A 12,136-nucleotide genomic window follows, 5' to 3' on the forward strand; every position below is an offset into this window, starting at 1 on the left:
GTCTCCACCGTTCCTACCTTAGATCTGGTCACTTGTATCTCTCTTGCCATGTCTTGCCGCTCCTTTCAGATGGGCTCCAGATGTGGCAACCGAAGTTTCAGCTCCTGTTCTGCTGTTATCCCTCGAACAGTGACTTATTCCCCCATGAATAAGGGGCCATACAAGGTAGGGGGCACGGGCACCCTCCGATGGCTGGGCTGCTTTGGCTCCAGAAGCCTGTGCAACGTGGGCTGTGGGAAGCCCCGAATTGCCTCCAGGTGCAGCTTGCCCAGCTTTGGCTACCGGGTTGGGGCAGCCTGTGGACCTCCCCCCTGCATCACCCCAGTCACGGTCAATGAGAGCCTGCTAATCCCTCTGGAGCTGGATATAGACCCTAGTGTGCAGCAACTGAAGAGGAATGAGAAGGAACAGATCAAATGTCTCAATAATCGGTTTGCTTCATTCATCAATAAGGTGAGAAAATTGAGGCAGAGCTGGATATATATCATGGGTGGGGAATCCTCATTAGGGTCTACCTTAGCTATGGTCATAAGAGGAAGCCCGACTGACTAAAAATCCAGATTGATCCTCAGATAAACATAACCAATGGTTGCTCTTCTCGCAACTCTATCAACTCATAAGGGCAGAGCTTCAGATAGAATATACTGAGCACGTACTATGTGCCAAGCATTTTCCATGGGTATTTCCATTAAAGTATGTGTAGTTCAGTGAGAGAAATGCTAATGTTTGAAATCAGAGGATCGAGGTTCAACCTGGCTCATTTTTCATTCAGAAGACACTTAAATGCCTACTACATGCCAGTCAAGTTGTAGAAACAAGTTAAAAAATAAGGATATATATAAAATGTACAAATGTACAGAAAGTAGAGAATGGAAGTTTATATTCTATTGAAGGAGAGATAACTTATAGACAAGTAAGTAAATACAAACTATACTCCTCCAAAATTTCAAGGAGGAGAAAAAGGAAGGGTTCAAGAAAGATTTCCCATAGGAGATATCAGTTGAATTTAATTGTCATTTACTATTTCCTTTATTTCTGGTTTACTCATCCCCTCTGAAACAGTTTGCAGGTCTATAAATGATGGATTTGGACTGAGTTGTCTTTTTAGTTCTTTCTAGTCCTAAATGTACACAAATTGACAGTAGACCAACCAAGACTTGAAAAACCAAGACTACAGTCTTTCCATTATTCATGTCATGGGGCTGGAAGAGATGGGGAGGAATATGGAATCAGCTGGATAAAGGTGATAGTGATAATATTATGTCATACCTGTATTTTTCATTGACAAAACACTTATATACAATATCTCTTATGTGAGTATCACAATCCTAGGAGACAGGCAGGAATTGTTATTTCCATTTGGCAAAAGAAAATCCCCACAAATAATCCAATGTATTAAATGTCTGCAGCCTAACCTTAATTTCCATGCAGTACTGCTCACAAGAGTAATTTGGGTATGTTAGCCTAAAATTGCCTTCACTACTCTCACTCTCACACAATATTAATCCTTCCTCTCCCTCTAAGGGAATGGTCTCCCTTTTTAGCTCTGTCTCCTGGACTTCAAAGTCCCACCTAAAATCTTACCTTCTACAAGAAACCTTTATCAACTCCTCTCACTTCTCGCGCCTTCCTTCTTTTAATTATTTCTTATTTATCCTGTATCTAGCTTGTGCCTAGAATTGTTTGTATATTGTTACCATCTTTAGATTGTGAGTTCTTCAAGGATAGAGACTGGTTTTTTTGCCTTTCCTTATATCCTTAGCACTTAGCATGTAGTAGGTACTTAAAATTGTTTACTGACTGACTGCTGTGAGTTTGGGCAAATCACATCCTCTCTGAAACTGTTACTTGAATTGCAAATAGGATTAGACTAGGTAATCTATGAGTATTTCCAACTCTTTTGGAAGTGAAATGACTAGATCTAAACTTAAGTAATCATCAACTCTTTTTATGATTATTTGCACATATTTGGGGAAGATTTTTTTTTCCTAACGGACATTTTTAAGCACTTACATTAGTGCCATGAACATATATAATAATTGCTCTGGTTCTGGTTCTGACTTTGCTTTAGTTGAATGTTGGTTATTTAATTTGAAAATAATAAACAATGGGAGTAGAGAAGGGAATGGGGAACAGAAGGAATGAGAAAACCTGGTATAGGAGGTTGTGCATGCTTTGGGTTGTGCTTTTAAAGATGTTTGGGTTTTTACAAGAATGAGACAAGACGAGATAAATATTGAAAAATGAATGAATATATAAATGAATAAATTAATAAAATGCTATAGACAAGAGAAATGGCTCTTTCTTTCTCAGTTGGCCAAATAAATGACATTCCAGTCAGTGGATTACCATGTTGCTTTTCCTTCTCCCTCTTGTCTTTGAACTTTCTGAGACTTTTGAAAACATTGAATCCAACCATGTAATTTTATAGATGGGGAAACTCATACAACTAGCAGCTGTAAGAGGCAAGATTTTGACAGATTTCTCACTTTTCAGTCCACAATTGTAGCCTGAGTCATATTGCCTCTATATTTCTGGAGCTATCATGGCTTCATAAAAAGACTCTTAGAAAAATTGGTTCTGATCCCAGAAAAAATGTCTAATTCTCCCTGTACCTGGACATGTAAGTAAGAGCTTAATAAATTATCTATCCATCTAGCTAGCTAGTTCTATCTATTCATCTAACTATCTACTTATCTATAAGGTGGAGATAATAATGCTTGGCCCAGAGCGGGGTGAGAACAAAATTCAAAACTCAAAGTACTATCTAAAGATCAGCTTTTATCATCATCCTCACTACACTGAAAAGAAGCAAGCTATATTAGGAAGAGCATTGGACTGGAAGTTTGAGATATGGGTTCTGGTTCTTTGCTTTAGTTGAATGTTGGTCAAGTTATTTAATTTGACATTAATAAACAATGGAAATAAAGAAGAGGGTGGGGAACAGAAGGATTGAGAAAATCTGGGTATAGGAGGTTGTGCATGCTTTGGGTTGCACTTTTAAAGATGTTCAGGTTTCTACAAGAATGAGACAAGGAGGGAGATCCTTTCAGACATTGGTAACTTCCATGTTTTCTTATGAGGGAATTATCTTAAATGATCCCTAATCCCTACACCCCTAACATCCTAATCTATACTGATACTTGTGGATGTAGGATGCCTATAGTGGCCCAGAAGACTCAGAAGGAACTCATCTGACCCAAACTTCTTCTCTGGGTGCCCCTTAATCCAGGATAAGTGTTGAAGATACTTCTGAAATCCTCCTCCATTGGTTTGAAGATACATTAGGAGGTCAGAAGTAGAAACCTGCTTGAAGATTCCCCCATGAAAATTGTTATAATCATAACTATTCTTTTTGAGTAATCATGTGTATTATAGTTATCTATGCTGATAGACTCTCCTTCTAGACTGTAAGCTCCAGGGCCTCCCTGATCCCAGATGAACATCCTGGCTTTTTGGTTGATAGGTGCGCTTCCTAGAACAGCAGAACAAACTGTTGGAGACCAAGTGGAACTTTCTGCAGCAACAGAAATGTTGCAAAAGCAACATTGAGCCCATCTTTGATACCTACATCAGCACTTTGCAGAAGCAGTTGGATTGTGTGGCAGGTGACCGGGTGAGACTGGAGGCAGAGCTCAATGGTTTGCAGGATGTGCTGGAAAGCTACAAGAGAAAGTGAGTTTGCCTTCCTTACTCATTCCAGGCAAGGAAAAAAAAAGATGGAAAGGATGCCATGTTTACTACAAACTAGATCCTTTAGCTGTCTAGTTAGTCCTGAATACCCTTTGTGTGTAGGGAATGCCCTGTTTTGTGTATGGAGTAGAGGGGCAAAGTGGGTAAGAAAAAAACCTAATCCCTCTCCTATGAGAACTCATACTACTATACTACTAATAAATGATTTTAAAATTGTGAAACACCATTACCCCATATGAGTTTCACAGTAGCACTATGATACTATTATTATATCCATTTTATAGATGAGGAGAGGGCTGTTGAGTTTCCTAGAGAAGTATTTGATTCAGGATTCAAACTCAGGTCTCTCTAATTCCAAGTCTAATACTCTATCCACTATGCTAGTTGGCTGATGAAAGTGAAAGGATACTCACAGACTAAGCTTAAAAACAGAAAGAAGAGCCAAAGAAGGGTATAAAATTGTTCATCCTATGGACTAGTTTGGAGAGAAAAGATTTTGATAGGAACTTGTTTTAATCTTTGGAGCCACATGGAAGTCAAATTCAACCCTTCTATTCCAGTATAAATCAGGTGAAGGTGAGTAGGTCTCAAATCTCCTACAAGACCAGTAGAAATAGCACTGACCTTGGAAAATCCCTTAACCTTTCAAAGCCTGAGTCCCCTCGTCTATAAAATGGGAGCAATGTTTCCTACCCACTGAGTTGTTGTGACGCACATATTTTGTAAACTGTAATCTTCAATTAAATGAAAACAATGATGATACCTGTTATTACATGGGTCCAGTAAGTGACACCCTTCAACTCACCTTTGTGTGTAGAGAGAGGCAGCTGGTAAGAATAAGGAATTATATAGTGAATTTCAACACAGAGGTTACATTCACAGATTTCTACTCCTTAATAGCAACCACTCAACTCTTCAATAGAAAGAACAAAATGAAAAGACCTTCCTCAGCCCAGGACTTAAGATGAGAGTTCATATAAGGAAGAAAGAGTGAGCAGGATATTAATAGAAGGGTGGGTGTTGGTTCCATAAAGAAATAAATGCTGAGATGAGTGATGAAGAAAGCTAAAGATTCTAAGATATAGAGGACACAAGGGAGAGCATTCCAGGCAAGAGGGAAATGGAATGCCCTTTAAGATATTCAATTCTAAAAACACTTATGAAACCCATTCTATGTTCCAGGCTCTGGACTAAGGGAATGTCTTCCATTGATTAGAAGTGGATTTCTTGTATCAAGAAATCCATCTGCCTAGAACTAAAAGATGTTACACTTGGGAGGAAGAGAATGTAAAAGGAGGAAGAGAGAGAACAGGAGGAAGGAGGATCAGATTTGGAATTGTGTTTGAGTCTTCATGCTGGTACTATCTCAGTGATATCAAAGGAATCATTTCATCTTTCTGAGTTTCAGGTTCTTCATCTATAAAGCAAAAAAAAAAAAAAATAGAATTAATCACAATGACTCTTTCCATTCTGAATTCCATAATCCTAAGAAATCTTTTTCAAATGGGACAAACCAGGAGAAAACAATTTTCTTTCCCTTCTCTTTCAGATATGAGGAAGAACTATCCCTGCGGCCCTGTGCTGAGAATGAATTTGTAGCCTTGAAAAAGGTGGGGCATAGAAAATTTCCTAGAACCCTTCAGGTAGATTTCCCCAGAATACCAGGACCCTGGATAGTACCCAGTAATAATATCATTGCTTCTCTCCTTTCCTACCACCCAAAAGCAAAGGTTAGTTGTTGAACAAATGCTCCTTTGCTTCCTGTGAGTATTCAACAATGAAGAAGGGGCTGGGCAGTATGCATTCACACAATTCCTTTAAATTGAAAATATGTGTTAGGCAGCTACTATGTTTGGAGCACTCTGATGGATGATGGAGAGAAGCAATGAAGAATTTACAGTTTGATAAATAATTCAAACAACTTTCCTAAAGTATTAAGGTTTTCCGATTCTTTACTTCCTCATTTTGTTAAGGTAAAAGCAGTTTTTAAGCCACCTACAAAGTAAGGCTAACGATTGAGTTAATGTTAGGGTCAATTAAAAGCCCTTCCTCCACCCCAAACCCATTTTGTCTGAGATACTCAGATAATTGAAGGTTGGCATGTAGACATAAAAAGTATCTGAATACATTTTCAACAATGCAGAGACACTTCAAGCAAGGAAGTTCCAATTAGGTCAGAGTAATCAAACTTTTAGGGAACTATAGTATAAGTGTCCCTTAGAAACAAAACAAACACAAATCCCTCTCCTGCCAAAGCTTTTTCTAATCAGGGTATGTATCCTTCCCTAATGCCAACAAGCTGTGATATATGGAACCCCTAATGATAATGATTCTTCATCCTCCATTTATATTATTCCCATCATTCCTCTAGCTACTAAACAAAGGAACCACAGGGCTCTTTCTTCCCTCTGCTTAACAGTATTTAAAAAAAAATGCTCTGATTAGTGAAGGAGGGGCTTCAGTTTTGAGAGGCTTTGAAGACACTCAGCAATTCTTGGGAGTGATCTTGCTTTAGGATTTCACATGTCTTATCTTCCTTCAGGACGTAGATACAGCCTTTCTGATTAAAGCTGACTTGGAGACGAATGTTGAAGCCCTGGTTCAGGAGATCAATTTTCTGAGAAACTTATATGAGGAGGTAAATAAGCCCATACTATGCTGATTATGATTTTATCATCTAATTCAAGAGTTTGCCATAGAGAAATTTCAGGAGATCTATGAACTTGTATAGGGAAAAGGCATGTCACTAACTTTTGATTTCCTTTGTAAATCTATATATTTTGTGTATTTTAAAATATGATTTTGAGAAGGGGTCCTTAGAAATACCAGTTTGTCAAAGGGTTCCATGATACACACAAGAAGGTTAAGAACCCTTGCTCTAGCCAGTGAAGACATTTCCATGCATGGAGTTCTAAAATTTTTATCTTATTGATATTGGAACCAATGGATATTGGGCAATAAGTCTCTTAGAAAAAAAAAAATCTTCCTGAGTCTTTCTCTCAGTCTCAATATTAGTTTCAACCAGAGGTGAGAGGATCTTTGAGGGTCTGGGCTTATGGGTTGTTTTTTGTTTTCTTTTGTTTTTGTTTTGCTATTTAAATGTAAGCAAAGTTGATGCTTATTTATGAAGAATAGAGAAGATAAATCAATAAGAGGATAATTGAGAAGACAACAAAAATATAGTCATTGAAACATTTGAGGGAACAGTTGTTTTTTTCCAGTATAGTATCCAAAGTTCATTCTCTTCCTTTCTCCCAATTCCCTTTCATGAAGACCTCATTAACTTAACAATTCTCTCTCATTTGTCAGGAGATCTGCTTGCTCCAGTCTCAGATCTCTGAAACCTCAGTCATTGTGAAGATGGACAACAGCCGTAACCTGGATGTGGAAGGCATCATTGGCGAGATTAAGGCTCAATATGATGACATTGCCAGCCGGAGCAAGGCTGAGGCTGAAGCGTGGTACCAATGCCGGGTGAGATAGCCAGGGGTTCCTCTGTCTTTTTTGGGAGAAAGGAAACAGAACAGAGGGCAAACTTTCCCTAACAACAATATAAGGCTTGTTGATAAGGTGTCAAGGTCCCCATGAAGTGACCGGGTGCTCTGTAAATCCCAGACAATGTTGGTTTTGGCTGTTAGAGGACTGAGTCCAAGAGAGACATGTGGGAGGAAGACTGGCTCAACAGACTAGCCCATTATCAGGGAGCAATGGATGCCCAAGCTTTATTTACCTTGAGACTCATTGGTCTGGTCCAGTTTCCGCTTCTAAATTGCTCTCAATAAATACCACTTGACAATGATAGTGATGCTATTTGGCTTTTGCTAGTGGGCTACTTACTGGGCGTGGGAGAGACTGGAAGAATAGGATGGTTACTAATGGCCAAGCAGAAATAATGATTAATATGGCTACCAATTTGTGCAATCAGGTAATTAGATGCCAAGAGGGTAGGAGGTGAGATAAACATTTACAGAGAGGCCTATAGCATATTGGAGGGGGAGGTTTAGACATTGAGAAATGTCTTAAAAGTCATCTCAGTTACCCATTCTGTGGCTCATTCTAGTCTAAGTTTCATTCCAATTTGGGTCCTCCCTATTCCTTTAGGCTGCACTTTGTCAGGATGTATTTATGGGATACAAACATTTCTGTGCTCATTCTCTCCTCAGTTAAACAAAATTAAAAAGTAAATCATTCAAAAATACTTTTTAAAAAAGTAAATAATTATCCGAGAGGAAAGCACTGAGTTTCAGAATCAGAGAGATATTGCCTTTAGGATTATTTGATATCATCTATGCTACTGTGCCATCATATCTTCTGTGCTTCCGTTAAATTCAGGAAATTTAGAGTGGCCTGAATTTCAAGTTAGTTAATGTGAATTTAGAAAACTGCTTCCTATTAAAGTATGATTCAAAAATTAGACCCAGAAAACAAAGATATTTTTAAATGTCAAGAAATTAAAGGAAGAATTGTAGAGTTTTTGTTTTTTAAAAGAAATGATTAAATGATTTGAGGTGAAAGACAGAAAGAAGACAGGTTTCCATAAATGGAGTAGAGTTGGGGCAACCACTGAATATACAAATACTTAGAGAGAAGGATGCTAGAGATGGAAGATAATACTACTGGAATTAGCCCAATTTAGGGCCCTAGAGAGTCTGACTTCTTCTATACTCTGGCAGTATGAAGAACTAAGATTGACAGCTGGAAACCATTGTGAAAACCTACGGAACAGCAAGAATGAGATCCTGGAAATGAATCGACTAATCCAAAGACTACAGCAAGAAATTGAGAATGCTAAAGCTCAGGTGAGGCTCTGGGGAGACACCATGACTCTAAACCATTTATATTGTAAGTAGGAAAGTGCTCTCTAACCAGCTCTCCATGAAAAATAAATGTATAAGTTAATCTTAAACTTTCTTAAGTCTAGACAATAAAACAACAAATCACAGTACAATTTGTAGTGTTTGCTGATGTCCAAAGTAAAAATATTCACACCATAATGAAAACTTAACAAAATTTGATCTATTTGGGGCTGGCTCTAATATACCTCTGGCTGCAGTTCTATTTTGAATTATTAGTCTATATTCTGACTCCATTCTTTTGAAATCTAGGCCAAGAGTCTATAGGAATACCAGAAGGATTATCACAGAGAAAGTAAAAAACTTATTCTGGGTTGTTCCAGAAGGTAGAACTAGAACTAAGAAGCAAAATTTGCAAGGAGGCAGATTTTTAGATCAACATAAAAAAGAATTGGCTAAAAAAATGGGATGCACTGCCATGAAAGTGAGTTCCCTATTATTAGAAATATTCAAACAGTCTGGATGATTATTGGTTAAGGTTGCTATAAATGAGATTGTTACATTGAATGGGAGGATGATGGAGTAGAATAGACGGCCTCTAGGTTTTCTTTCAATGCTAAGATTCTTTGATCTTATGATTATAGGCTTGGTAGGGATTTTCCAACAAGTTGTGAAATGAAATGAACTTCATTCTTACAAGCCAATGAAGACCAACCTCTAGGCATGTTCCATTTCCTCCAAAGCAGTATTTAGCACTTCTAAAAAGGGAGCATGTTAAGGTTTCTGCTCTTGGAGTAGTTTAGTGAGAAGTAGGTCTAAAAGTCCTCAATGAAGCCAGGTGTGGCTGCCAGGCTCTCTCTAGGATCCAGGAAACCCTATCCATTTTTGCTGGTGATGTTAGCAACCTCCAATAGTGCATCTCTGTGTCCTGTTGTAGCGCTGCAAACTTGAAGGTGCCATAACTGAAGCTGAGCAGCAGGGTGAGGCTGCCCTTAATGATGCCAAGTGCAAGCTGGCAGGGCTGGAGGAGGCTCTGCAAAAGGCCAAACAGGACATGGCATGTCTGCTGAAAGAGTACCAACAGGTGATGAACTCCAAGTTGGGGCTGGATATTGAGATTGCCACCTACAGGAGGCTGTTAGAAGGAGAGGAGCACAGGTGAGCAGAGGGATTAGCAGTTAAAGACCCAGCTGTAGATTTTCCAGGGTTTCTCTTTTGGGCTTTCCTTCCTTCCATCTATCATTTTAGCCATTTTCAATGGCAGTCTATTATAGATTTTTTTGTGTTATCCTTTGAATCTGAAGGGAACATAGATATGAGATGGTGACATGTTTTTTATCGTCTTCATCTTCTTTCATTGTGATACTTGATTGTCTTTTCATCCTTCCTACTCTTCCTTATTCCCAGGCTATGTGAAGGCGTTGGACCCGTGAATATATGTAAGTAGTCAAGTGTCCTAAGTAGTTATGAGATCTTGTGGAAGTGAAGTATTGGCTGGAGTCCAAGAAGCTCTGGCCAAGAGCACCAGTCCTGAAGTTAGGAGTGCCTGAATTCAAATTCAGCTTCAGACACTTAAAACTTAAAACAGCTAGTAGCTGTGTGACCTTCTGCATGTCACTTAACCCCAATTGCAGAAAATAGGAAGAATCAAATGTGATCCATATATATTTTATATATTACTTATATATGTTAAATATATTTTATATTTTTAATATTTTAATTTTAGATAATATATTTTTCAATATATTATATATTTTATCTATTATTTATATATATATTATATATATATATATATATATATATATATATATATATATATATATATATATATATATATACATTTTAAAATAGCCCCATGTTCTAGCACTCCTTTGGATGGAGTTACTTTCTGAATTTTCAGAGGAGATGCTGAAGGAAGAGAAAACATTGCCTTTGCCTTTAAGTTTACCCACCCCGCCAAAGGAGATGGGATACAGGCAGCAACAGGCAGAGACATTGAGAAGGTTAGGGCTAGGAGTGCATTTGTCAGAACTCTTTTCTTCAGTGATGGTGGGATGAGAAGAGATTTGGGAGTGCAGTGCCAATGGATCTAATTTGTTGGAGAGGAATGTGAAGGAATGTTGGGAAGGAGAGGAGAATCAGGGCTAGATAGAGATGGAGGGAGACTGCTCCAGGCTGGGGAAAATGATCTTTTCAAAACTTAGGGGGTAGGAAAAAAAGGTATGGGTGATGAATGGGAGCAAGTATACTTGACTAGAGGACCATTACAAGTCAGAGGAATGTAGATTGTGGAAGAAAAAAACTGTAGCTCTAACTAAAGCATTTTAATTTAACTTTGGAGGTTACTAGAACTACTTGATGTTCTGGATAAATATTTTCTATTCTTTTTCTTCCTCACAGCTGTCAGCAGTTCTAAAGGTGCCATCCTGTATGAACCCTGCATGGTGAGAACAGAGTTCTGCCCTGGGGGCTCAAGCGGCATTCGGAGCAGTGGGGGCTGCAGCTCAGGCCCCATGGGGAGTAGCATTGTGGTGGGCACTGGTGAGCTCTATGTTCCCTGTGCCCCTCAGGGTGGGTTCAGTTGTGGGAGTGGGCGGAACTCAAGCATCAAGCTGGTGTCTGGTGGCTCTTCTAGCCATAAATGATAACATACTGTGATCTGGCTAGGAAACTCCTCGGTCTTCTCGGCCCTGGATTCCCAATCAGCTTCCAGCATAATTACAAGCTCCAAAACATCTTTCTGCATTGCCCTTGTGTGTTGCATTTTTTAATTGTAAATGTGTCTTTTTTTTTCAATCAACAAGCATTTTTCCCTCTTTTGCACCATCACCACCAACACCACAAAAGAAAAAGAAAATTCTCTTAACAAATATGCTGCTAGTCAAACAAAACCTATTTCCAACACTAGATCTGTCCAAAATACATTTCATTCTTAAGTCCATTTTCTCTGAATCAGGAAGTGGGTAGCATACTTCTCATTGATTTTCTGGAGTCACAGTTGGTCATTTCTTTGATAAGAGTTCCTTAGTCTTTCAAAGCCAATTTTTTTTAAACAATGTGATTGTTGTTGCTCAATTACATATGATGCTTCATGACCCTCTTTGAGATTTTCTTGGCAAAGATCCTGGGGTGCTTTGCCATTTCCTTCTCCAGTTCATTTTATAGATGAAGAAACTGAGAAGAGTTAAGTGACTTGTCCAGATTCACACAGCTAGTGGCCATATTTGAATTCACAAAGAGAGGTCTTTTTTATTTCAGTCCCAGTACTCCATCCACTTTGCCCCCACCTATATAATTGCAATTGAACAAGTTGTTCTCCTGCTTTTTCTCCCTTCATTCTATATCAGTTGATACCAATTTTCACAAGTTTCTCTGAAACCAACCCTTTCATAACATATTTTTGGTGGCACAATAGTGTGTTTTCATTTGAAATTACTCTTCTTTGTAGCAAAAACTTCTGATTCTCCATATAATGCTGTGTATTTATTTATCTGTATTGTGCTAGATATTGTTGTAGGGATAAGGGTGAAAAGAGAGGGTTGATGAGATCTGAAGAACATTAATGCACAGACAACCTTCAAAGAGCTGACACTAACTAGACAACTGGTTAAACAAAGGATGGTATAAAAATAGCAGATAGCCTCTCCAAT

At 38.5% G+C, this 12,136-nt stretch overlaps 1 protein-coding gene and 1 long non-coding RNA gene across 2 annotated transcripts; one reads left to right on the forward strand and one right to left on the reverse strand.

Moving 5' to 3' along the window:
* Positions 1–48: 48 nt before the first annotated feature.
* On the forward strand, positions 49–11,131 carry KRT82 (keratin 82). Its single transcript, XM_074267455.1, has 9 exons — positions 49–453; positions 3,467–3,675; positions 5,243–5,303; positions 6,236–6,331; positions 7,003–7,167; positions 8,367–8,492; positions 9,424–9,644; positions 9,894–9,925; positions 10,887–11,131. The coding sequence occupies exons 1-9, from the start codon at positions 49–51 to the stop codon at positions 11,129–11,131; spliced, it is 1,560 nt and encodes a 519-aa protein (XP_074123556.1).
* On the reverse strand, positions 270–4,758 carry LOC141542841 (uncharacterized). The gene is made up of 3 exons (XR_012482260.1): positions 4,499–4,758; positions 3,572–3,663; positions 270–387 (listed from the first exon to the last, which is right to left on the reverse strand). It is a non-coding gene; the product is annotated as an uncharacterized LOC141542841 (long non-coding RNA).
* Positions 11,132–12,136: the final 1,005 nt, after the last annotated feature.

The sequence above is a fragment of the Sminthopsis crassicaudata genome, chromosome 5, assembly GCF_048593235.1.
Source record: "Sminthopsis crassicaudata isolate SCR6 chromosome 5, ASM4859323v1, whole genome shotgun sequence".
In the NCBI taxonomy this organism is placed as follows: domain Eukaryota; kingdom Metazoa; phylum Chordata; class Mammalia; order Dasyuromorphia; family Dasyuridae; genus Sminthopsis; species Sminthopsis crassicaudata.